General features: G+C 35.6%; 1 protein-coding gene across 1 annotated transcript; it reads right to left on the bottom strand.

Annotated features, from left to right (window-relative positions):
- Nucleotides 1–204: 204 nt before the first annotated feature.
- LOC133328888 (rho GTPase-activating protein 92B) lies at nt 205–27,157 on the bottom strand. The gene is given in 5 exon segments (XM_061537401.1): nt 205–1,358; nt 3,917–4,877; nt 14,867–15,042; nt 26,061–26,296; nt 27,069–27,157. Coding segments are annotated over 5 exon segments (2,562 nt in total). The 5' UTR covers nt 27,119–27,157; the 3' UTR covers nt 205–219.
- Nucleotides 27,158–27,862: the final 705 nt, after the last annotated feature.

The following is a 27,862-nucleotide window of genomic DNA, read 5'->3' as shown; positions in this document are numbered from 1 at the left end:
TCCTCCCCCTCTTTCAAATAAGAAAATCCAGCCTCTTTTTCTTTCTAAAACAAGGACTTTTAAAATTCAAATTTCTTTTGAGGTAAACGCACAAAAGAAACATCTACACACGCACAGTCTGACTCGCACACACACACAAATGGATAAACAGAAAAAACACAATTTAAAAAAATCACAAATTCTAACCTATAAAAAACAACTGAAATGAAAAAACACTTCTTATTCTACAGGTTTCTTAACAATAACAGGCGGTGGTGGTGCAGGCACTGTTGGTCTTTTTGGAGTCATAATCATGTTGGGTGATACGGGTGTGGTGGGCGTTAAACGCGTTGTCTCCAGCACCGATTTTTGATTATCCCCCATCGAATGATTGGAATTCGTTGCGGCATTTTGGGATGCTGTTGTTGTTGTGGTGGTATGAAGGGTCGAGGGTGTGGTATAACTAAATGTGGTCAATTTATTGACTACAGATGGTGGTGGCGGTAGCTGATTGGCATTGACAGCATCATGCGTTGCCGAATGATTATGATTATTATGATTGGCCTCCTTTAATATGGCTGACGGTATGGAGGTATTACTACTACCGATATTTGCCTGTAAAGCTGTTACATTATCACAATGTTCCTGCACCAATTGTTCGGCTGTTTTATTGCCTCGGAATGAACCATTTGTTGTGGCATTATTTATTTGTGTTGTCGTGGTGTTGGATTCATCATCGCTTCCCCGATTAGATGTTCCTGTTGTCGATGTCGTTGTTGTGTTAACCGATGTCAGACCCAAGACCATGGGCCGTTTGGGTATTTTTGGCTTTTGTGGGAGATCAGGTTTGAATGTCATCGAACTGACGCTGTCGGTGCTCTTGCGATCAGCTGTGGGAGATGGCAATGTATCTAAACCAAAGAATTGGGTACGTGTCATGGGTACTGGTTTGGCAGATAATGGCGGTGGTGGTCCCGTGTTATTTGCATTTGTTGTTGCATTATCTTGTGGTTGTTGTTGTTGCTGTTGGAGTAGTTGTTTGGGTAATGGAGGAATCTCAGGTTTCTCAGTTGTTGTAGTATGACCATTATTGTTATTGGGTGAAATATTATTTTGTTGATTACCACCACCACTACCGCTATCCGGCATATTGGCAGGGAATAATTCCTTAGCTCTTTGGTGATTATTTTGTTGTTGCAATTCTCCATTGTTTTTGTTGGTTTCATTACCAGTACCATTGGGATCTGTACTAACCATTAGATTTTGCAGTTTCATTGGTGGTGATGGTGCACAGGGTTTTTGTCTTCGTATCGTACCATAGCGTTCGATTTAAAGCATTTATACATAAAGGTACGTTTCGAGATTGAATAACATGGAGTCTTAATACAATACGAAAAGAAAGACCTTCTTAAGAATTCTATTAAAACTAATTTTTTATAGACGATCTGGAATTCAAAAATTCTGAATCTAAGAACTTTTATGAAACACGCTGAAAGAATAATGACGAAAACCTTGAAGTCTTTTTAGACCAGCAATAGAAAATGGAGTATTCTATTGCCTGGAATTCACAAATTCTGAAACTAAGAAATTTTATGAAACAAGCTGAAAGAATAATGACGAAAACCTTGAAGTCTTTTTAGACCGGCAATAGAAAATGGAATATTCTATACGATCATAAACCCTTTGAAAGACCTTGGACTTAGCGAAGCCGAGGTGGGAATAAACTGAACAGTGCAATGAGTCGATGTTGTCGAAATAAATGGTTTGGCTCACTAGTGATAAAATGTAGACGAGCAAGACAAGCTTGTTTATCTATATGGACAAAGCGAAAATCAGTCCATATCGACTACCTGAATAACAGAAAGCTTGGCTATTTTATTAAGGCGATCTGAAAGGTCAGTGAGTAAAAAGGAGGGGTCTATGTTAAACACCACGACCTTAAAGCCGCCAACCCATACAAATACAACTAAAGCCAAGTCAAGAGGCTTTCATGGACGAACTAGGAAGACGATCTGAAAAACAGGCGGTCCTACATTAATTTCCTGAAGTTAATATATATATAAAGAAATTGGAAGCAGGACACTGAGTCATCAGACTGGCTAGTAAGTCTTTACCAGTTGCCACTGAGCTTATTGCCTGAAGCCAGCCAGGCTGACCCAAGAGTCTATTTCTACAGATGAGTTCAAGCCAGCTGGCTCGAGTGTATATTTCTCTTAACGAGCTGAAGTCAACAAGTCTGGCCACTAAGTATATTTCTCCTGACGAGATGAAGTTAGCCAGGCTGATAACTGAATCTATTTCATTAGACTTACTAAAGTTCGTCAGTCTGGCCACTTAGTCTACTTCCATAGATGGGAAAGGCTGGCCTCTGAGTCGACTTCTATAGGCAAGCTGAAGCCAGCCACTGAGAGTATATTTGTATATACGAGCTGAAGCCAGCCAAACTGGCCTCTGAGTTCATTTCTCTTGACTAGCTGAAGCCAGCCTAGCTGGCCTCTGAGTATATTTATATAGACGAGTTGAAGCCAGCCTAGCTGGCCTCTAAGTCTATTTTCTATAGACGAGCTGAAGCCAGCCTGGCTGACACCTGAGGCTTTTTCGATAAACGAGCTGAAGTCAGGCGGGCTGGCCACTGAGCCTTTTTCTATAGACGAGCTAAGGCTGGTCTATGAGTCTATTTCTAACTGAAGCCAGACTATCTGGCCTCTGAGTCTATTTATAAGACGAGCTGAAGCCAGCCTGACTGACCTCTGAGTCAATTTCTATAGACGAGATGAAGCCCCAGCCAGTCTGACCCGAGAGTCTATTTCCATAACTGAGCTGAAGCCAGTCAGGCTGGACAGTTAGTCTATTTCTCTACACTAGCAGAAGCCAGCCAGGCTACCCACTGAGTCTATTTCTGCAGACGAGCTGAAGCCAGCCAGACTGGCCCGATAGTCTATTTTTATAGACGAGGTGAAACCAGCCTGGCTGGCTCGAGAGTCTATTTTTATAGACGAGCTGAAGTCAGCCTGACTGGCTCGAGAGTCTATTTCAATAGAGGAGTTGAAGCCAGCCAGGCTGGCTACTGAGTCTATTTCTATAGACGAGCTGAAACCAGCCTAACTGGCTTCTGAGTCTATTTTTATAGACGAGCTGGCTCCTGAATCTATTTCTATAGAAGAGCTAAAGCCAACCAAGCTGGCCACTGAGTCTACCAAGCTGGCCCGAGAGTCTATTTCTATAGTCGATCTTAAGTCAGTCAGGCCTGTCTCTGAGTCTATTTCTATAGAAGAGAGATTATATTTCTATAAACGAGCTGAAGCCAGTCAGGCTGGTCATTTAGTATATTTCTATAGTCGGGCTGAAGGCAGCCAGGCAGACATCTGAGCCTTTTTCTATTGACGACTGAAGTATATTTCTCTTGAGTCTATTTCTCCTATTTTGAAAGGATTTTTAAGACTTCTGAATATTTCTGTAGAATTCGGTTTTTATGCCTTATTTATGAAGAATTTTTATCTTCATTCCTGGGGCTATTTCGTTTATAAAGAAATTAAGAAGACTTCTGTTAATATTGTCATGTTAATTCTGTATTTTATCAAAATGGGGGTTTCGGGTTAGGGTTTACATTTTCAAAACATAAAAATAAAAATAAGAGGTTATAATAAAATAAATATAATGCAAAAGATATTTAACAAAATAATACTTTAAAAGAAATATATACATAACTTATACAAGAATAAAACCAAAAAAAGCAACAGAACAAAATATATTTTTTTAAAAAAATACTTAAAGCGTTCCAAGCGGACAGACAACAGCAAGGGATGAGTGGGAAGAGGAAGTAGATAGTAGAGTGAGTCAGGCATTAAAACATATGCCAAAAATAACCTTAACCAAAAGCAAAATGAAAAGCTTATTAAAAATTATAATTTAAATCAATCTACACCACTCTACTCACCATTATCATGACGATCCAAATTCTCATTCGAAGAATTCGATTTACTTTTATCTTCCATATACAGTTTACCCCGCTGGAGGGTAACAAAGAAATCGACATCACCCTCAAAGAAATAATCCCAATGATTTATCATTAAATCAATGATAATATTCACCGCCGATGAACTATTCACCTGGCCCATATAATCATCAGGATTGTTTTCATCACGACGAGGCCATAGCATATTCGGTGACATTACAATGGCTAAATTGTGCGAACTCATTTTATTGTACTCGACATTTTGTGTGACCAACCATAGGAATTTCGTTAGATAACGTAAATTATCATAATTGGCTTTGGGCAGCTTCTCCAGTGTGTTCTTAATGGCTGCCTTACGGTCCTGTTCTGAATGACGTTCCACGGTTTTTATGAAATCATCATAATATTTATAGGTCAACAGTGGTTCGGGTAATTCACGTAAATATAATTTGAGAATAGAACCAATAACATGTGGATCTTGATAATCCACCGAAAGGGGAGTCTTGACATGTTGCGCCTCGAGGGCGTGTTTCATGCGACGCAGTTTTGTACTGGCACAGCCGACTCGCAGCAGACCCTCTTCGTGCAGGCCATTCTCGACGAGGCAGCATACACACAACTCAATGATATAGGATATTTCACGATTTGTCGAAGCCAAGTGTTCGGTGAGTGAGGTACCAAATCGTGATTTAACCGTTGACTCGATGATATCCTGAATATTGGCCAACGAGCTATTCACTCGTTGCAGGGCACGTTCATGATAGTTTCTTTGGTTCAGTACATAGTCGCGTATACAATGGACTATAACATCTTCTTTGGCAATTAGTTCGAACATTTGTGCCGCCCACATATCGCGTTCCTTTTCCAATTTCACCTCAACTTGTTCCTGTTGATCTTTGATGTTGTTGATTTTCGCCTGAGGTTCATCCAAACGTTTGGCAGCCTGGAAAGCAGAGGAAGAGAAGAGTGTTAAATTGTAAATCAATAATTTGATTGTGGGAGAGAAATTGAAATGATTTCTTCCTTTCTTTTTTTGGGTTATCATTTATTGATGATTGTGTTATTGTTTTGCTGTTGTTAGACAATCAATTGTTTTGTATATGAGGGTTTGTCTGTCTGTCTGCCAGTTTGTAGTTTATGTGATTTTGTGTGCAAAGTGTGAGTATGACCTAATAAATCAACCAATAGCTCTCTTGAGTCATAGGCAACAAACACCACCACCACACTACAACAACAACTACGAAAAAACAATTGAAAGTAAGTGTTGTTGTTATTTTTGTATAACACTATTGTGTCAAACTTTCAAAGACATTCTAAAACTTAATCATCAATGGTGGTGGTTGGTGGGGTCTCAATATGGATACAAGATGCCATAAAGAAGAATTGGAACAGAGAAGCTGCTAAAAATCGATAGTTGTTTAATATCGGAAACAGGGAGGTGATTGCTAGAAGCCCAAAAAAACTAAACAAATTTCCTTTAAAGATCTGGAAATCATATTATAAGGCAGATTATCTTATATGTGATTTAGGAGCCTACTTATTTATCAGACCTTATACGATACAATGGGGTCGGTCCTCCTCTAATAAAAATTATAGTTAAATAGAATATTTGACATTTTTCATATTGAAAGTCAGGAGGGCATCTACTAGTAAATTAGAACCCTACAAATATTTATAAAAAAGTCATGGATATTATCTTATATGGTAGTTCGGGACCCATAATTTTAATATCCTTTACTATATTGTTCTATAGTACAGAATATTCTTCGTATTCTTCGTGTACCGAAAATAGGGAAAAAAGATTCATTGGACAGCCAGTCTAAATAAATACACAAGGAGACCATCATAAAAAAATTAATCAGGATAAATAGACTCACTGTCATCTCACATCATCCCGGTTGGCTACAGCTTGTCTATACAAATAGACTAAATGGATAGTATGGCTGATTTCAACGCGTCTATAGAAATATCCTGGCTTCAGCTCTTCGATAAAAAATAATCATTTGCCAAGCTTGCCCATAGTGATCTGGCCATCCTTGCTAGCTTTAGGCCGTCTATACAGTTAGACTCTCTGACCAAATTGGCTGGCTGGCTTCTGGCCGTCTTTACAGATGCTTCAGCTCAGCTATGCAGGTAGGTTCACTGGCCAGCATGGTTGTTTTCAGGTTGTTTATATAAATAGACTCTCTGGCCAGCCAGGCTGGCTTCAGTTCGCCTATAGAAATATATTCTTGGACCAGTCTTGCTAGCTTCAACTCATCTACAGAAATATACCCTCGACCCCGCCTGGCTGCCTTCCGCACGTCTAAAGTAATAGACTTTCGGGTCAGCCAGGTTGGCTTCAACTCGTCTATGGAAACAGACCAGACTGGCTGGTCTCAGCTTATCTATGAAAATACTCACTCGGGAAATAGACAGCCTGGCTGGCATCAGCTCGCCTATAGAAATATATTGTTGGACCAGTCTTGCTGGCTTCAACTCGTCTACAGAAATATACCCTCGACCCAGCCTGGTTGCCTTCCGCTCGTCTAAAGAAACAGACTTTCGGGTCAGCCATGTTGGCTTCAACTTGTCTATGGAAACAGACCAGACTGGCTGGTCTCAGCATATCTATGAAAATACACACTCGGGAAATATACCCTCGCGACAGCCTGGCTGGCATCAGCTCGCCTATAGAAACAGGCCCTCGGATCAGCCTGACTGATTTTAGCTCGTCTATGGAAATAGACTCACTGGCTTCAGCTCGTCTATGGATATAGACTCAGTGACCAGCATGGCTGGCTTCAGCTCGCCTATAGGAGTAGACTCTCGGGCCAGCCTAGCTACTTTCAGCTCGTCCAGCCTGGCTGATTTTAGCTCGTCAATTGAAATAGACTTCTGGCTCCAGCACCTCTATAGAAATAGACTCAGTTGCTAGCCTGGCTGACTTCAGCTCGTCTATAAAAATAGACTCTCGGGCAAACCTTCCTGGCTTTGGGTATTCTATACAAATATACTCTAGGACCAATCTGGCTAACTTCAGCTCGCATACAGAAATAGATTCTCGCGACAGCCTGGATAGCTTCGGCAGGTCTATAAAAATAGACTGTAGGTCCAGCCTGGCTTTAGTTCAACTCATTTATACAGATCATTGCTTCATAGATTGTCAGCATTTCAATAGAGGTCAATGTCCCGCGCCAATTTAGATATGTTAATGATCGTTGGTGCATTTTCCAACAGATGTAACTGTAATTGGCATTCCGAATTCTTGGAGAGCAAATAACTTTTTCGCAAAAAATTATATATACAGGCCTATGTTTTGATAATTTGAAGAGTCGAGTCGCACTTTCTTAACCCAATAACTGCAATTTGGTATTTCGGGTTCATGAATTGGGTAAATAATTAAGAGATTAAATGTTAATGCCCTTCTACTGAAATAGCCATATAATGGTGGCCCAGCCTCATTTTAGGCACTTTAATGGTCCAATGTGGATTTGAGAGGTTGGGAGACATCTATTTACCAAATGTTCAATAAGTATCGATATTTTGACATAGGTCCCATAAAAAATGTTTCAAAGCATTTTAGGTAGTTTGAAGGTTCCATTCACATTTACAGGGTCTCCTGGAGCCATTTTAGCATGGCATAGCACCATATAGACAAATCGTTTGTAATCCTAAAGTCTCTGAAGAAGGGATGACCTGAATATCTAAAAATAAGAACTTTCATGGATTCAGGACCTACTGGTCCCCACTATTATTTCTTCGATTCATCTACCATAACTCCCTAAGAGACAATCCCTTAAGAAGGTCTCTTCTAAGTAGAAGATTTCCTTATCTTCCGTACACAATTTGAATTTCCATTGCAATATTCAAAATATTTACTTATCTCCCTCTCTGTCTCAACTAACGATAACTACACAGGTGGTCTATCTTAACTGCAACTCTAATACATAAACAGGAAATTAAAAAATTGTTTTTGGGGTTTATCTGCCTGCCAGTCATCGCGCAAAGCGAATGTGTGTGTGTGTTTTTTCTCGATTATGGAAATATGAAGAATATCAAATCAAAAACAAATGAAATTTTTTTAATTAGAAGTTTCACGTGCTAGTTGTATTGCGTGAATGCGATTTAATTGACATCGAAGAAAAAACAAAGCATTTTAACTATTTTCGCGTCATAGGCGGCGACAACGATAACAACCATCCATTCGATCGATTCATTGCTGCTATCAATTAAAAAGTTCTGCCCATTTAAATTGAATTTGTAATATATTCTTGTATCCATCGATAGTTTTGTTAGAGTATTTGTATGCCCAGTAAGGTCGTCTTGAATATTTATGTTTTGTGTAGTTGAAATTGTTGTTGTTGGACTCCTTATCATTCTTATCATATCTATGGAATGTCCATAATTTTGTTAAATGAAAACTAAAAAAATATATTTATTATGACACATATATTGGGTATTCAATATATTTATTACACAATGTAATTGTGTTATAGAAGTAGGGGGAGAGTTAGGGTGAAGGAAAGAATGTGAGACATGTATTGTTTGCTTGTCAATTTCATGTCAAATATTGTGTCAACAGCTCAGATACATCAGATACTTTGACATAATGTTGGGAAAGGGTCGTGGTGGGACTTTTTAAAGGTTCTCCTTCTAGTTTTCAATATAAGCCGATGCCAGTCTTGCTGACCAGTGTGTCTATTTCTACAGAGGAGCTGAATCTTCACCTTGGCTATTTATATAGGCAAGAGAACCCAATCAGGCTAGACTGTGAGTCTATTTCTATAGACGACTTGAAGCCGGCCTGACCTTTGAGTTTATTACTTTAGACAACCTGAATCCGGCATGGCTAGCCAGTACGTCTATTTATTTTGACGGGCTGATTCAGCCTGGCTGCCTAGTGAGTCTATTTCTATAGACAAGCTAAAGCCAGTTCTTTAGACCAGTGATGTACACGGTGAGAGGATGCCAATTTGTAAATGTATTTGTGAGACTAGTACACAAAGCTAAAGCAGTCCACACACGTCAAACATGTGCCTTCCATCGTGTGAATGAAATTAAAAGAATTTAATTAAATAACAAAGTTCGGTCTTTCTACGTCATCACTATCGCTGTCCATCTTCAATCTTTAAAAACCAAATTCGAAATGAAGTTTTGTTGATTCTTTTGTGGTCTAGAAGCTTCACACCGATGAAACGTACATGTTTGACGTGTTTGGGCCGCTTAAGCTTAGCCGCAAAATGATGCACACCACCATGGACATGTTTACTCGTTGAAGCCTCAACGACGACTAAATAAATGAGCGTAAGAATCCGTGTGAGTTGAGCTGACCGCTAGAGTGCAAGGGCGTGCATCCCTGCTTTAGACGGCCTGAAGCCCGCCAGGCTGGCCAGTGATTCTATTTTTATAGACGAACTGAAGCAAGTCAGGCAGGCTCGTCTACAGACAAACTGAAGCTAGTTAGGTTGGCCTGTGGGTCTATTTCTTTAGACGAGCTGGAGCCAACCAGGCTGATAAGTGAATTTATTTCTATAGATGAGCTGAAGCCAGTCTAGATGGCCAGTGAGTTAACTTCTATAGACTAACTGAAGCCAGCATGGATGGCTATAGATGAGCGAGTTGTAGTCCCATCATTCCAATCCCATACTTTAAAAATCTCGTAATATATTACCCATAGATCAGGGTTATCCTTATAAAATAAATTTTTTCATAGAATAGCCAAAAGTTAATTCCGAATTATAAAAGAAAATGTCAACCTTCGAAAGCAAGGGAAGAATTTCATATGAAAGCGAAAAGGTTATCTTTATAGAAGAAATATTAGGAAATATGAGGTTATAAACCTCAGTATAGTTACAGAAATATTTCTGAAAGAATTAAGCATATAAAGCGCAGGATAGCCTCTAAAATATTTCTTTTAAAAACTCACCTTATAAAGCTGAGAATAGTTTTGGATATATTCCTGAAAAACTCATCTTATAAATGTCTAGTTAATATCCGAAATAATTCTAAAATATTTCAGCACATACAACTCAGGATAGTCTCAGAAAATCAGAAGAAAATCAGAGCTCTGAAGAACCCTTAAAATATTCATTAAAAACCCAAAAAATCTACACCAATAGAGCTCTGTGAAGCCCTTAAAATATTCTTTAAAAAATTCACGCCTATAGTCTTTAAAATATTCTTTAAAATTTCACTCCTATAGAGCCATGAAGATATTCTTAAAAATGGCTCAGTATTTACTTTACTTAGCTGGCTTGTGACAGAATATTTGTTCCATAAAAAAGATTTTCAGGCGCGTCGGTCTGGTGTGCAGCTCTTCCAATTTGAAAGACCAGCCAGATTTGCCGGCCAGTGAGTCTATGTTTATAGAGACGAGCTGGAGTGAGGCTGGCCTGTGAGTATATGTAGAGGAGCTGAAAGGTCATTGAGATTGAGGTGGATACTGAGTCTCTAAATCAGGGTGCGCAAAAATTCGCTGTCGAATGATACAAAATATCCTATTTTCGTTTGGGCTCATTTTACGAATGAATTTATCGCTATAAATTATTTACCTAATGAGCATTCGCCAAACGAATATTCGCTCACACATAACAAACGAATGAGAGCACACAACAACGATCGTTTATTTCGTTTTGTAGTTGAAATTCTCTCGGACATTCGTTAACGAATGAAAACGTACATTCGAGAATGCTCGCGAGTGTTTACATTTTTATGGTATTTTTGTTTGTGTTATTTTTAACAGCGCTCGCGAGCATTCGCGAACTACAGTTTTTTTAGTTTTTTCAAATGAATGCTGTTCATTAACGAATGCTCGGGAATCGACGACGCTTGCAGCGACATTTTATCGTTCGTGAATTTTTCGTACAATGCGAACATTCACGAGAGAGTTGCAAGTGCTTGTTCATTCATTGTAATTTAATCATTCGCTATATATTTAAAACAATCGAATTCTCGCCATGAGCATTCGTGAGAAAGAGCGCATTTTAATCTATCGCCACACCCTGTTCTAAAGTCGAGCTGAAGAGAATAGTTTATCAAGGGTCAGCAAAAAATAGTGGAGTCTTGTAGATAATGAGAAGGGTTTTAAGAAGGGTTCTTGAGAGGGTCTTATTCTACGTGGTCTTCTTTTTCGCCCTGAAGAAAATGTATGGAAGATCTCATTGTAGAATACCAGAAACCTTAGGTAAACTAATGCCAACTTCGCAAAAATACAACTTATTAAGTAACGACATTTTCAACCTAACCTAAAGACATTTCTAAGTCACATTGCCCAATATGCCAACAGGAATAAGGTTTGGAATGTAGTATCTCTCTGACTTTTCTTTTCATTGCAATTTCGAATATGTAGCTCATCTCGAAAGAGAAATGAGCTTAAGAAAGAAATATATCGGATCTATTACAAATTCTCTGACTTTTTTCTCTGAGTGTAATACTGTAATTGCCTCCATATCGATTGTGTAAATATTTGATTTGTTATATTTTTCCAAATAAATATAATGGTTGGGGGCCAATCAACCCTCAATCTTGAATTGTTTTGTTTGATTTTTCTTTAAATTTGGCTTATCAGTTTTGTTTTCAGAGATATAAAAACATTTATATTAAAATTTATGTTTGCTTCTCTATGCATGGAGCTACTGCTATGAAGATATGCCTTGGTCGGTCGGTCTTTGACAAAATAAACAATTCACAAATAACAGCCATTGTTGCATTTTCTTCAATTGTTATTGTTATTATCATTGTTGTTGTTGTGGTGTGCTTGGTTGTTATTTAATTGAATTATCTTGTTTGTTGTTGCTGTTGTCGCCGTTGTCGTCTTTAAGAATGTGTCATTTAATTTCGAAATCTCTCACCTTCCCTTGGTCCGCGTTGTTTGCTTCTTTCTTTCATTATTTTTTAGCTTAAATAAATTCATAAACGTGATATTGTCATAAAATACTATTAGAATTTATTTTTTGTTACACATTGCAAAAACGATGGTGGTTTGAAGAGGGGAGGAATTTGAAGGGGGGAGGGGTCTACTTCTCCAATTCACATGCGTTCAAATTTCTCAACTTGTATATAATAACAACAATAACGAACACCAAATAAAGTGATAACGAAACGAACGCTTGCTCGTATATAAATTATGGGGAATGACTATATGTGAGAGGGAGAACCCTCCGCCCTCTATACATACATTGCAGAAAAGAAACGAAATGCAATTAAAAAGTTATTGAAAACGATATTGATAAGGTTTGGAGAATAACAAAGCAATATATATTTCCTTAAACATTTTAGCGGATAATGGCAAGAAGGTCTTCTTGTTTCAAAGACATTTTTCGATAGAAGATCAGAAGGTCTTCTCGGTCTATAGAAGAGTAAAATATCTTCTTCGAACTAATTAAGACAATGAGTCTATATATATAGAATCCCAGGGATGTCTATAGAACAACAAAAGTCTTCTTGGAGCTGTTCAGGACAGTGAGTCCATACTGACCAGGGCAGTGAGTCTATTTATATTGATGAGGGCTGAAGATTGAATCTGTAAAGAATAGCTGAAGGCAGACATACGAAGAAGTCCTGATCAATAAGTATGTAGAGATCTTGTAGAGAAGCTCTTTAAGGTCTAGGCAGTCAGGAAAGTGTACCCAGAAAATGACAGTTTTCCCTTTGAAAAGTGGAAATATTTTTTCATAGTCTCTGATAAATTCCTGAAAAAATTTTGCTGATAAAGCTCGATATAGTCTCTAAAATAATACTTAAAAATAAAAGTTTTCTAAGGTTAGGATAGTCTCTGAAATATTCAGATGTTATAAAGCTCAGGATATCTTTTAAATATTTCTAGGTATGTAGATCTCTGCAGAACCCCTAAAATATTGAAATGTTCTATTGAGCTTTCGAAAGCCCTTAAAAGCTTTTTTAGAAGCCCACGCCTATTGAGCTTTCTAAAGCCCTTAAAATGTTCTTTAAAAACCCACGCCTATTGACCATTCTGGAGCCCTTGAAATATTCTTTAAAAACCTACTCCTATTGAGCTTTCTAGAGATCTTGAAAAGTTCTTTAAAAAAACCTCGTCAATTGAGCTTCATGAAACCCTAGAAATGTTCATAAAAAAGCACGCATATTGAGCTTTCTAGAACTCTTGAAAAGTTCTTTAAAAAATCTCGCCAATTGAGCTTTATGGAGCCCTTTAAAATGTTCCTTAAAAAACCTCGCTATTAGGCTTTCTGGAGCCCTCGAAATGGTCTTAAAAACCACGCCTATAGAGCTTTCTGGAGCCTTTGAAACTATCTTTAAAAAACACGCCTATAGAGCTATCTGGAGCCTTTGAAACTATCTTTAAAGCCAACCACGCCTATTGAGCTTTCTGTAGCCCTTGAAATATTCTTAAAAACACGCCATAAAAAAACACACCTATTGAGCTTTCTGTAGCCCTTGAAATGTTCTTTAAAAAAAAACCACGCCTATTGAGCTTTCTGTGGCCCTGGAAATATCCTTAAAAACACGCCATAAAAAACACACCTATTGAGCTTTCTGTAGCCCTTGAAATGTTCTTTAAAAAAACCACGCCTATTGAGCTTTCTGTAGCCCTTGAAATATTCTTAAAAACACGCCATAAAAAACACACCTATTGAGCTTTCTGTAGCCCTTGAAATGTTCTTTAAAAAAAACCACGCCTATTGGGCTTTCTGTAGCCCTTGAAATATTCTTAAAAACACACCTATTGAGCTTTCTGTAGCCCTTGAAATGTTCTTTAAAAAAACCACGCCTATTAAGCTTTCTGTAGCCCTTGAAATGTTTTTTCAGAAAACCACGCCTATTGAGCTTTCTGTAGTCTTTGAAATGTTCTTTAAGAAAACCACGCCTATTGAGCTTTCTGCAGCCCTTAAAATGTTCTTTAAGAAAACCACGCCTATTGAGCTTTCTGTAGCCCTTGAAATGTTTTTTTTAATAAAATCACGCGTATTAAGTTTTCTGGAGACCGTGAAATGTCTTTTTTAAGAAAATCACGCCTATTAAGCTTTCTGGAGCCAGTGAAATGTTTTTTTGAGAAAACCATTGAGCCTATTGAGCTTTCTGGAGAACTTGAAATGTTCTTTAAAAAACAACGCCTATTGAGCTTTCTGTAGCACTTGACATGATATATTAAGCTTTCTGGAGGCCTTGAAATATTCTTAAAAACCACTCCTATTAAGCTTTCCTATCGAGATTCCTAGATTCCTTGAAATATGATCTAAAACAACATGTCTATTGAGTTTTCTAGAGCCCTTAAAATGTTCTTTAAAAAAACTCGCCTATTGAGCTTTCTGTAGCCCTTAAAATATTATTTAAAAACCATCGCCTAGAACCTACAACCTTTGTGATATTCTTTAAAAGTCGATACCTATTAAGAAGCGCTGTAAAGCTCTCGAAATATTCATAGATGATCAACAGCGATAAAGTTCTGTGGAGCCATTGAAATATTCTTAAAAAACGTCGTATATTGAGCTCGAAAAAGCCCCCAAAAATAATTTTGAAAAAATCCAGAACTGAGAAATTTTGAATTGCCTTTGTTAAATTCTTAACAAATGATCGCCTTTTTAGCTTAGTAGATCTATTAAAATAGTTAAAAAAAAAACTCCGAAGTGTATTCTATAGTTCTTCTTATTGAAACCCAAAATGGTTCACCAAAATGGTCTCAATATAGAACAATAGAAAAACATTTTACAGAAGGTCTCTGACTATCATTCTAAAACTCCAGAAAATTTTTATGTGATTTTTTTCTTGTAAAATCCGATCACCTCATTTTGTAGAATACAATTTCCTAACCCCATTATTTAACAAACCAAAAAATTATCTCCATTATTTATCTCTACTTTCGTTAATAATGCCATTCCCCACATACATACATACATAATTATTAATGAAATTTAATAGTAAAAAAATAAATCACAATATTTTTTTGGTTCATCTTTTTTTTCAACTACTTACCTCATAGCTTCTGGTTAACGAAGCATATTCTTGCAATGTACGTGACACGTTACGTTTCATTGTTGAGATCTCTTGTATTTCCTTGTCTAAAATTAATTTCAGACGCCGCACCACTTTACATTCTGTCTCCAATTCGCTGTCGACAATGCATTCAGCCAATGACTTTTCAAGATCGCCTGCATGAGAGGATGGCGGATGGATGGATGATGGTTCCACATTTCATTCATTCACAATTGCAATTTGCGAGTCCGCAGGCATAGGAGAGGTGGCAGAAAAGCCAAGAAAGAAAAAAAATATACAGAGAAAATAAGTTGAAGATAAATTAAAAAATTTAAGTTGAAAAAAATAAATGGAGAAAATGTTTGGAGAAAATAAGATGATGTTGATGGGGTGATGTTTGGGGAATAGGAATATGTAGAGGTGGAGACGGAGAGGAGTAAGGCAAAACAATCAACCAAACCATCTGTCATTATGACAGGAAATGTATATTAAAATACCAAAAAGATCAGTGACAGTGTGAGTGATGGACACTTTGGTTTTCTTCAGTATTTTTATTAAAAGGTGACATTGGACTTTTTTAAAATTACACAATTGTTGTAAAAAAATATTGAAATACTCAAATTTCAAAACGTTTTTATACTATTCACCACACTGTGGTACAGGGTTGTTATGTCTTTGTGCATATGTTTGTAACAGGCAAAAGGAAACGAGATAGGCCCATGGTTCCTTTTGAGAATATGCATAGAATCACTTTCTAAGTCGATTTATGCATGTCCAGGTTAAATTGTAAACAAAGTACAGGTCGCATTTATGATCCGAGTTGGATCCAAATTTGGCACAGCTCATTTATTTGTCCCAAGTACTAACCCTATTGAAACTATAAAAAATCGGATTAGATTTGGATATAGCTCCCATATATATTTTCGTCCGATTTAAGGTAAATGGTGTACTAGTGTCCCGATTTGCGCGAAATTTGGTAAATAGTGCACCAAATTTTCATATATATCTTCAGATTTGCACGAAATTTGGCATAGCATACTCAATTAAGTCTAGGATAATTTGTGTCTAGTTTTGTGAAAATCGGTTCAGATTTAGATATAGATCTGATTTAAGGTGAATGGTATACCAATGTCCCTATATATGGTTGGATTTTCCCGAAATTTGGCACAAAGTACTGAATTGAGTCTAGAATGATGTGTCCTAAGTTTCGTGAAAATCGGTGCATATTTAGATATAGCTCCCATATATATTTTCGTCCGATTTAATGTAAATGGTGCACCGAAGTCCCCTTATATCGTTTGATTTGCACACAATTTGGCATTACGTACTGAGTTAAGCATAGAATGATGTGTGTTAAGTCTCGTGAAAATCGGTTCAGATTTAAGGTAAATGGGGTACCAATGTCCCTATATATCATTCGATTTGCACTAAATTTAGCATAGGGTGCTGAATTGAGTCTGGAATGATGTGTGTTAAGTTTCGTCAAAATCGGTTCAGATTTAGATATAGCTCCCATATATATTTTCGTCCGATTTAAAGTAAATCGTTCGATTTGCACGAAATTTAGCATAACGTACTGAATTAAGTCTAGAATGATATGTGTTAAGTTTCGTAAAAATCGGTTCAGATTTAAATATAGCTCCTTCATATATTTTCGTCCGATTTTAGGTAAATGGTGTACCAATGTCCCTATATATGGTTCGATTTGCATGAAATTTGGCATATCGTACTGAATTATGTCACGAATGATGTGTGCTAAGTTTCGTCAAAATCGGTTCAGATTTAGATATAGCTCCCATATATATTTTCTTCCGATTTAATGTAAAATGTGCACTAAAGAAAGACCCAAACATTGACCGATCTGCTGAAGTTAATATAAATTAATCTTTAGTAAGTTTCGTTTAAATGTGTGTTAGTCGGTTCACTTATAGATAAAGATCACACATTGAAGTTCGTTATACGATGGAAAAGGGCCTCCTAATAAAAAAAAGAAATATTCCTCATATCAAATAGTAAAACACAGGATATCCCAGAAATATGCCTAAAATTGTAAGCTCCCAGCTCATTAAGTTCGGAATAGTCTCTGAAGTATTCAGTATAAACTATAGAAAACATTTTGAAACATCCCTTCAAAAAAACCCTTTCACATTTTAATAAAAATTCGTTTCTATTCATCTAAGCATAATGTCGCTTCTTCTAATAGTTCCCATTTCATATCATTGCATTTATTGCTTATCTAATAAAACAACAACTACTAGTACACAACTTTTTATTTAATATTATTTAATTGCGATTAATTTATTTTAATCTGCACAAGAGAATATTCATGCACCAGCCTTCTATCAGGCACTTCTTCCTGCTGCTGCTCAAAGTTCCCAGCTCAATTAATGAAAGAAACAATGACATTTGTTTCGCTCGAATGCAAAATAAAAATAAAGAAAAAAACAAACCGCAGAATTGTAGCTATTTATGTGAAATAACCTTGTCCTATGATAAGGCCAAAAGTATGGAATATAATAATAAACAGAAAATTATTTTTAAAACATACACATTCAGATAATTTCTATAAAAAATATGTCTTTACAATACACCGCCTTAAGATGAATGAGTTGTGACGAGGGTATTCCAAAAAATCGACGATTATGAAAGGGAAATATTTTTTTAATCTATATATTTTTAAAAAATTTACATTAAGGAAGGTTATTAGAATGAATTTGTCAAATAATCAACGCTTCTGGAAGAGTATTGAAAACTATTTCTAGAAAGTCCACGCTTATGGAAGGGTATTGAAAAATCAGTAGTATTGAAAAATTATTTTCAAACAAGTCACCACGTATTTTGTTAAAAATCCACGTTTATGGAAGGGGATTTTATCTCCTGGAGTTATGCATATAACGTAACAATAAATAAGATTATATATTATATAAAACCTCTATAGAACTACAGAATGACATATCAAAGGATTTATATCTACAAAAGACTAAATTAAGCTATAATAGAAGACTTATGAAAGCTATTAACAGGAGATCTCATCAAAGAGCTTTTAAAAGGCGATCTCATCAAAAGTTTTCTATCAACAGAGAACCTCATCAGAAGGTTTTTACCTAGAGTGGATCTTATCAAAGGGGGCTTATATTAACAAGGCACCTTATAAAAGAAGACGTCAACAAGGCTTCCTTTCAATAGAGAAAATCATCAAAAGCTTCTACCAACAAAGAACTTCATCAATGAGTTTTTATCAACGTTGGAATTCATCAGAGGGCTTTTACCAACAGAGGTGATGAGGTCACAACATTGCCAAAAATTGTCTTTCCAATTGGAAAAACTGCGCAAAAGACCGACGCGCTTGGAAATCTTTTCTAAGCTCGGCTTATGGAACTAACACAAGCCAGCTAAGTTAGTAAGTGATGAGGTCAATTCTACTAACAGAGGGCCACGCTTATAAAAGGCCTAAGAAAAATATTATTTAAGAAATTCACGCCTTCAAAAAAATTATACTTTATAAAATTCACACATTGAAGGGATTGTAAAAAAATCAGACCTTGCTGGACTTTCGAAAAATATATTCTCACAAAACTCTAGTCCTTGAAATTTAGATAATAATTTTTTAAACAAAACCCACAACTTCATGGGCCTTCCAAAAAATTTCAAACAAAAATATAGGCCTTGGTTCTTTGAAAATAATTTTCTGAATAAATTCAGACCTTTCAGGACCTTCGAAAATAATTTTCTAAAAAACCCTGCGAGACCTTAAAAAGTGCTAAAAAATCTAGGCCTGAGACCTTCGAAAATGTTCTAAATAAATTTCCTAAAAAATCCAGGCCTTGCTGGGTCTGCGAAATATGTTAGCAAGTATATAGGCCTTAGAACTTCAAAAAATGTCTAAAGAAAAATCCTGGCGTTGGAACTTCGACAAAAATTTTCTAAAAAAAAATTAAGACATTGCTGGGTCTACGAAATCAATATTCTAACTGAAATCTAGGTTTCTTCAAATATGATTTTCTAAAAAAATATTCTAACAAAAATCCTGGTATTGCTGGGCCTTCAAAAAATTAGTCTAAAAAATTCAGGTATTGCTGGTCTTTTCAAAAGGTTTTGATAGGCCTTAATAAAATATTATTTAAATCAATGACATATTGGGCCTTGAAAAAATATGGTTAAAAAAATTCACGATTTGTTTGGGAAAATATTCTTTTATATTCTCGATTATTTAAAAAAAAATGTAATTTTTTTGAACATAATATTCTCCAGACATAGCATGGCCTTCGAAAATAATTTTATAAAAAAAATCCCGGCACTGCGGACTTTGAAAAAAATATTCTTAAAAAAATCCACGCCTTGTTAGGCCATCGAAAGAAATATTCTTTAAAAAATCCACATCTCGATAGGCCTTCGAAAAAAATATTCTTTAAAAAATCCACGCCTTGATAGGCCTTTAAAAAAATATTCTCTAAAAATCCATATTTTTTCCACGCCTTGATAGGCCTTCGAAAAAATATTCGTTAAAAAATCAACGCCTTGTTAGGCCTTCGAAAAAATATTCTTTAAACAATCCACGTCTTGATAGGCTTTCGAAAAAAATTATTCTTTAAAAAATCCACGCCTATTTGTTGACTTGGAAAAATATTATTTAACAAATCCGCGCCTTGTTCGACCATTCAAAAAACATTTTTTTTAATCCACCCTTATTTGTTGAATTAAAAAGACATTCTTTAAAAAATCTAAGCTTTGGTAAAATCCACGCCTCGATAGTCCTTCGAAAAAATATTCTTAAAAAAATGCTTGATATGGTTCCAAAAATATTTAAAAAATAGATGCTTTGATGTGTCTTTGAAATAAAATATCTAAATTTTTGGGCTTTCAGAAAATTTTATTTAAAAAATCCTGGCTTTGTTTGGTCTTTGAAAAAATATTTATGAACATTGGAAAGAATTATTCTTTAGGGATGTCACAGCTATAGAAAAAACTTGGACCGGAGGTCTCACGAATTTTTTTCTATATAAAAACTTGGAGCAGAAGGTCTCCGGATTTTTTTTTTTCTATGGAAAATTTTGTTTCTATAGAAAAATGTCTCCTTAAAAATCTACGAGATTTTCTATGCAATGAGAACCCAAATTCTCAAAATAATTATTTAGAGCTCTATCATGATTTCAACAGTCGGACAGATGAACGGACATAACTATATCGGCATACAACTTTATTCTAATCAAAAATATTTATACTTTATGTAGTCTCCGAAGTATATTTCGAGGTTTTGCCAACGGAATTACAACTTTATTTTATACCTCATCTTGTAATAGAGGGTACATAACCCAAGGCTTACTGAAGTTTTTTGAAAAACATTTAAAAATTACTCCTTGAGGTTAAAGTATTTCCTCTACCCTTAAAATCTCACAAAAAGAAAATATTTATCTAACACTCTATGTTAATTAAGTAATGATATGAATATTTTCTTGATCCCCTCCAGCCCCCTTCGGCGTGGTCTTCAAATCCCATTGACCTTAGGGTTTCATGTTTACTTTCACTTATAACAAAAAACAATTTACAAAAAAATTTTGTTTGCAAAAAAACACAGCGGTGTATTCCATAATAGACATTTGTCACACAACGGAAAGCTGTTATTCTTATTCAAATATCTACCACTCCTCACAGGGTTATACAATGTAAATATGACCGACCATACCATAGACCAGACAGACTATAATCCAAAAACAAATACGAATATTCATTGTCATTGTTGACATAATAGGTCAAAATGTAAGACAGTGGCGGCTGGCCAAAAACAATACCCAATTATCATTAATCCGCACAACAAGAAAAAAAAAACTATTAATAGTTTGAACCAAGAAAAGAGATTCAAAACAGACTGAAACAGAAAAAAAAACTAGGTGTGAAGCCAAAGTAACCAAAAGACCATCAAAATCGGTTATGATTTGTAAGTATGTTTGTTTGTGTGTGTGTGAAAAGCTTATCGCGGCAAACATTACGATGGTGTTTGGTCAGCGTCAGCCATCATCACAATTCCCTAACAACTCAATTAACACGAGAGCGTTTATTTGTAAAGGAAAATTAAAAAAGGCAAAGTTCCAAAAAAAACGCTCGTTAACAACAAAAACAACAATGGCATTTCAAGTACAACCAAACACAAATTTTATAAGGCAATCGGTCAATATGTTTTCCGTCTATCTTCCGATTTGTATTACAATAAATCACGGAATATTGTTTTTGTTTTTCAATCCGCTCGTTACCTTATTAATTATTTACACCTCACTGCAAAACATGTTCAAAGCAAATGCACACACCTCCACCTCCCACCCAAACCGCATGCCATAACCGGACCAAACGAATATCGTTGAACAAGGTCAAATTGTCAGCGTTGACCAAGTGTTGAGGCCTAGTTGAGGTAAAAAACCAACTATTCATTTCAGCGTCAGCTTGTCTCTTCTTGTTTTGTCATTTACTGTGTGGCCTCCCGAAAATGGTGGGTTGTCGAAGAAAATAGGCTTTGGAAAAATCGCCACCATTAAAAAAGAACTGTGGAAAAGTGAAACATTATCATAAACCTCCTCCCCCATTACGGCTTTTATTGGACACTCGAGACTACTTCGCCGATACATTGGAGGTGAGGATATTTAAGCGTAACTATGTTTTGATATTAACGTGCCGCCAACGCGCCATTATTCGCCAAGTTTAGTGACCAAGAGAATTACAGCAACAACAACAGCAAAAAACTCAATGCAAATATGGTCAGTTAGCACGCAAACCGATAAACCCTTTTTTGTAAAACCAACAATAAAAAAACAACAACGAAGCAGTGTGTATTTTTTTACTATAATATGACTGGACTTTTAAATAAATTATTCATATATTTCTTTTAATTACGAGGAAAGGTAACAATGTTTGGGGAAAATTATCTGTAAAGATTTTCAATACATTATTTTATTCTAGACTTAATTCAGTGCGCTATACCAAATTTCGTGCAAATCGAAAGATATTTAGGGACTTTGGCGCACCATTTACATTAAACCGGACGAAAATATATATGGGAGCTATATCAAAATCTGAACCGATTTCCACGAAACCTAACACACATTATGTTGGACTTAATTCAGTACTTTATGCCAAATTTCGTGCAAATCGAAAGATATTTAGGGACTTTGGGGCACCAATTACATGAAATCGGACGAAACTATATATGGGAGCTATATCTAAATCTGGACCAATTTTCACGAAACTTGGCCCAAAGTCCCTATATAACTTTTGATTTGCACGAAATTTGGTATAACGTGCTAAATTAAGCCTAGAGTGATGTATGCCAAGTTTGGAGAAAATCGCACCATTTACTAGCTTATATATAGGATAAAATTTTATAAATGGTGCTATATCTAAATCTATATATCTTTCGATTTGCACGAAATTTGGTACAGCCTAATCATTTAAGTCTAGAATGATGTCTGCCAAGTTTCGTGAAAATCGGTCCAGATTTAGATATAGCACCCATATATAGTTTCGTCCGATTTCATGTAAATGGTGCCCCAAAGTCCCTATATATCTTTTGATTTGCACGAAATTTGGTATAACGTGCTGAATTAAGCCTAGAGTGATGTTTGCCAAGTTTCGTGAAAACACATTATGATTAGCTCTATAAATTCAGTACTTTATGCCAAATTTCGTGCAAATCGAAAGATATTTAGGGACTTTGGCGCATTATTTACCTTAAATCGGACGAAAATATATAAGGGAGCTATATCTAAATTTGAACCCATTTTTCCCAATTCCAAATAAATCTGCTGTGTCAGATTTGTGTGTGCCTTAAGGAACCTGTCTAAAATCCTTAAAATACCGAAAATCGGAAGATTCCGTTTAATGTCGACTACACAAAAAGGTGGATCGATGGAATATATAAAAAGCTGATTTTTCAAAGTACAGGTCGCATTTATGATCCGAATTGGATGAAATTTGGCATAGGTCACTTATTCGGCCCAAGGACGAACCCTATTGAAATTGGGAAAAATCGGTTCAGATTTAGATATAGCTCCCATATATATATTTAACCGATTTAATGTAAACGGTCCCTATATACCTTTCGATTTGCACGAAATTTGGTACAGCCTAATCATTTAGGTCTAGAATGATGTCTGCCAAGTTTCGTGAAAATTGGTCCAGATTTAGATATAGCTCCCATATATAGTTTCGTCCGATTTCATGTAATTGGTGCCCCAAAGTCCCTATATAACTTTTGATTTGCACGAAATTTGGTATAACGTGCTAAATTAAGCCTAGAGTGATGTATGCCAAGTTTGGAGAAAATCGGTCCAAATTTAGATATAGCTCCCATATATAGTTTCGTCCGATTTCATGTAAATGGTGCCCCAAAGTCCCCATATATATTTCGATTTGCACGAAATTTAGTACAGCCTAATCATTTAGGTCTAGAATGATGTCTGCCAAATTTCGTGAAAATCGGTCCAGATTTAGATATAGCACCCATATATAGTTTCGTCCGATTTCATGTAAATGGTGCCCCAAAGTCCCTATATATCTTTTGATTTGCACGAAATTTGGTATAACGTGCTGAATTAAGCCTAGAGTGATGTCTGCCAAGTTTCGTGAAAATCGGTCCAGATTTAGATATATCTCCCATATATAGTTTCGTCCGATTTCATGTAAATGGTGCCCAAAGTCCCTATATATCTTTTGATTTGCACGAAATTTGGCATAACGTACTGAATTAAGCCTAGAGTGATGTCTGCCAAGTTTGGAGAAAATCGGTCAAGATTTAGATATAGCTCCCATATATAGTTTCGTCCGATTTGATGTAAATGGTCCACCAAAGTCGCTAAATATCCTTCGATTTGCACGAACTATGGCATAACGTACTGAATTGAGTCCAGAATGATGTCTGCCAAGTTTCGTGAAAATAGGTCAAGATTTAGATATAGCTCCCATATATAGTTTCGTCCGATTTCATGTAAATGGTGCACCAAAGTCCCTATATATCCTTCGATTTGCACGAAATTTGGCATAACGTACTTAATTGAGCCTAGAATGATGTCGGCCAAGTTTCGTGAAAATCGGTCCAGATTTAGATATAGCTCTCTTTTATTATAGATTGATTTTAAGTAATTGTCGTACTAAGGAACCAATAGGAACAAAACGTTATAAAATTAGTATAACCTAACCTGTGAAAAGTTTGTTTGAAATCGCTCTATATTTGGATAGAGCTTCCATATATATTTTCGCCCGATTTCAAGTAAATTGGGCATCAAACTCCTCATGTTAGTCAGATTGACATCAAATTTTGCACAACTTACAAAATTGAGCATAGAATTACGTAGTTGCATTTTCTAGAAGTGCAGACATAGCCCAACGGATGACCTATTTATATTTGTTTGAAGTCGATTGACATACTTTATGGATAGATCTAGGTAGATTCACATTTAGATAAATATCACATTTTTTTCATCCATTTTTATGTTATAGTCCTGTTTAATATACCCATAGTGGTGAAGGGTATCATATAGTCGGCCCCGTCCGACTTTACTACTTTCCTTACTGGTTTTCAAATATTTTTTTTTCAAAACCTGTCAAGGTCTGGATTATTTGAACAATATTTGTCAAAGGTCTCTATTAATCGCATCATTTTTAAAGAATATTTTTCGAACGCCTATTTAAAAGTGGATTTTTTAATGAATGTTAATCAAAAGACAGGCTGGACTTGGATTTTTTAAAGATATTTCTTCCAAGAGCCTATAAGTCATACATTTTTTCAAAGGTCTATAAAAACGTGGACTTTTTCCAGAGGCCTATCAAGGCGTGGATTTTTTTAAAAAATACTTTTTCAAAGACCTATCAAGGCGTGAATTTATAAAGAATATTTTTTTCAATAGCCTATCAAGATGTGGATTTATAAAGAATATTTTTTCAAAGGTCTATCAAGGCATGAATTCTTCAAAGAATATTTTTTCAAAGGCCTATCAAGGCGTGAATTCTTCAAAGAATATTTTTTCAAAGGCCTATCAAACATGTTTTTTAAAGACCGTGGATTTTTTAAAGAACGTTGTTTTTCGAAATTACGTTTTTTAAGGCGTGAATTCTTCAAAGAATACTTATTTAGAAAGGCGTAGATTTTTTAAAGAATACTTTTTTTCAAAGGCTTGGATTTTTTAAAGAATATTTTTTGGATTTTTAAGAATAATTTTTCAAAGGAATGTCAAGGCTTCGATTTTTTAAAGAATATAATTTTAAAGGCCCATTTATGCCGATTCTCAAGGTGAGGATTTTTAAAAGAATGTTTTTAAGACCAATCAATGCGAGTGTCTTTGGGGATTATTATTATTATTTTTTTTTTTTTTTTTTTTTTTTTTTTTTTGAGAATTTTTAATGAACTCCCAAAATACTACGAGTTCGGTATACCGATATACGAAAAAGGAGACAAATATGGATAAAACGAAATAGAATTTTATTCTCATCAATAATCTTCTTCGTCAATTTGTTATCTGGATTCATGCCTCAATCGCATTTGAAAAAAAATTATATTCTATTGTGTTTATTCGCTATGAACACATGGGATCTATCAGCCAATTGACGGCATTATTCAATGATGATAATTCCACAGCAATTCGATAGCTTAAAATAAAAAATAGTACACATTATCTTTGCGAAGTAAGCAAAATGACAAATTATTATCATACTACCCCTCTTATTTGTAATCAGTTCGATTTGCCATAATAATAATCATAACAAAAGAATTCTGACTCAACATTGCCATAGCCGCTAGCTGATTTAATAGAAAAGAAGTTTGTTGGTTGATTTGTGTGTTGGTTTCTTGATTGCTTGGCCGGTTGCTTGAATGTGTTTCTTTTTACTTCTTGTTGGTTTTGGTGGCTCTTATCTTTCTTTTTTGGTTTTTCTCTACTCCACACATTATTATATATTTATAGGTAGAAATATATGTATATATGACGATGATGATGTTGATAGTGGTGATAGTGTATAATATAGGGGATATGTGTTGTAGAAAGGTGCGTATAGATGTGTGTGTGTGCGAGGTTTAGATGGATGGCTGGATATGTGGTCATTATTTATTTTTTGTTTTATTTCTTTTTGGTGTCCAAAAAAGAAAGAGTTTATCTTTTCTTATGCTATTTTTGTTTAGGTAGCTGGTAGCCACCAGTCACCAATCACAACTCACCGCTATTTAGCAGAACATGATGCAGTGGCATATCTGTGGATAATTCTTTTGATGACTCCTCAAGGGCTTGACCAATTTTATAATGACTTTGTTTTTTAATACGTTTATCGCGATCTTGTATATCGGCCGAACCGGCTGGTAATTTCTTAACCATTTTATCGAGTACATCACGATATTTGTCCACTTGTTTTTCTATCAATTCCAATTCACAATCTTTACGATCCGGTTTATTTGATCTGTAAGAAAAGAAGAAGAGGGTGGGTAGGTGGTTAAAAATCGCCATTAGAATTACTCAAGACGAAAATTTGTACACACAAATGGAAAATATAATCACAACAATGACATAACATTTGAAGTAAAAAAAAAGTGGAACGAGACAAAGCGCAACATGGCGCATCATCAGCAGGCAGCACCACCCTTTTTAAGGCCTATGGTCAAGGGGGACAGCAGAGAAGGAAGATATGCAAATAAAAGACTTGGCAAAAGGACAAAGGCCTAATATAAAAACGCCCTTATCGCTAGCCAAGCAGTCAGCCAGCCAGCCACACCATTGGAATGGGGTGGTGGTGTACTTGTTGTTGTGTTCTGCAGTGGCGCTCAATTATAAGCCAGACGATGACAACAACGACAACAAACACACACAACATTCCACCACAAACAACATTGAGGCTATGCTATTTTAAAGATATAAATTTTTGGGGGAATTTTACAGCAGGCCTCGTTGTTGTTGTTGTTGCTGTTAATGTCGTATTTAGGGGTTTTATCTACTGAAGCGAAAAAATTGCAAGTCTGTCGACGACGATGATGCTGCTCCTCTCATGCCACTCCTCTTTGTGTCTCCTTAACCACTTTTGAAACACTTAAATGCCATATAATCATCATCACACTTTCAAGTTTTTTTCTTGTCGTGTTTTGCTCAATTTTGTTTTTTGTGCGAACAACAAGCAAATTTACAACACCTTGTTGTTGTCTCCGGACATGGAGCAACATAACGACAGCAACATTTACCTTGATAGATTTTCAGCTGCTATTTTAATTTTTGTAAATTGTTTCTTCATTTTGTCTTGTTATTTTCTTTGCGTTTCTTATCGTTATTTATTTATCTTTGAAAAAATTTTTGGCAAATAAAAAAACACAACCCGCAACCGCACCACAATTCTTATTCTCTGTTTTTTTCGGGCAAAATTAAACGCGTTCTTCTCGTAAAATCGATTTCATTGATTTTGTTATTTTCTTTAATTCCTTGTTGTGGAATTAATTTTTCTTCTTTTTTTCTATATTATTATTTTGCAATTCTTTAGTTTTATTTTTTAAATAACAAAACACTCACGAAAATTAGTCATTCAGTCATTCTTTGATACTAGAAGTCAAACGAATAGGTTGCACTAAGTCGACTTTGGACTAATCGATTTCCAATAGCAAAAAACAAACACACACACACACAGAAATGTCAATGACGATTTGTAGGGAAAAATCGATTGTTATCGAATATTTTGTTGTCAAAGGGTACACAGAAAAAAAATATTGAAGCAAATTCAATCACTTGGAGCCACCGTCCTTTTAAAAATCTCCAAAAATTACAATTCTACTTCTAGAAAACAACAAACAAACATTTTTATTAAAGAACAACCATCTATGAGTAAAATATATATAAGTTTTGAAATTAAATTTATGATTTTGAACATGCTACAATTGTACAAGGTAAGTCTGCTTTTCCACAGGCAAATTTTTATTTGGCAAATACTGAGTTTGTAGGCGAGAGGGGTGCGAGGAAGAAAAACAAAAATTTGCCTGTTCAGAAT

The sequence above is a fragment of the Musca vetustissima genome, unplaced genomic scaffold, assembly GCF_032173495.1.
Source record: "Musca vetustissima isolate MV318-11 ecotype Yass unplaced genomic scaffold, APGP_CSIRO_Mvet_v1 utg38424, whole genome shotgun sequence".
NCBI classification, from domain to species: Eukaryota; Metazoa; Arthropoda; class Insecta; order Diptera; family Muscidae; genus Musca; species Musca vetustissima.
This window is presented reverse-complemented; position numbering and strand designations above follow the sequence as displayed.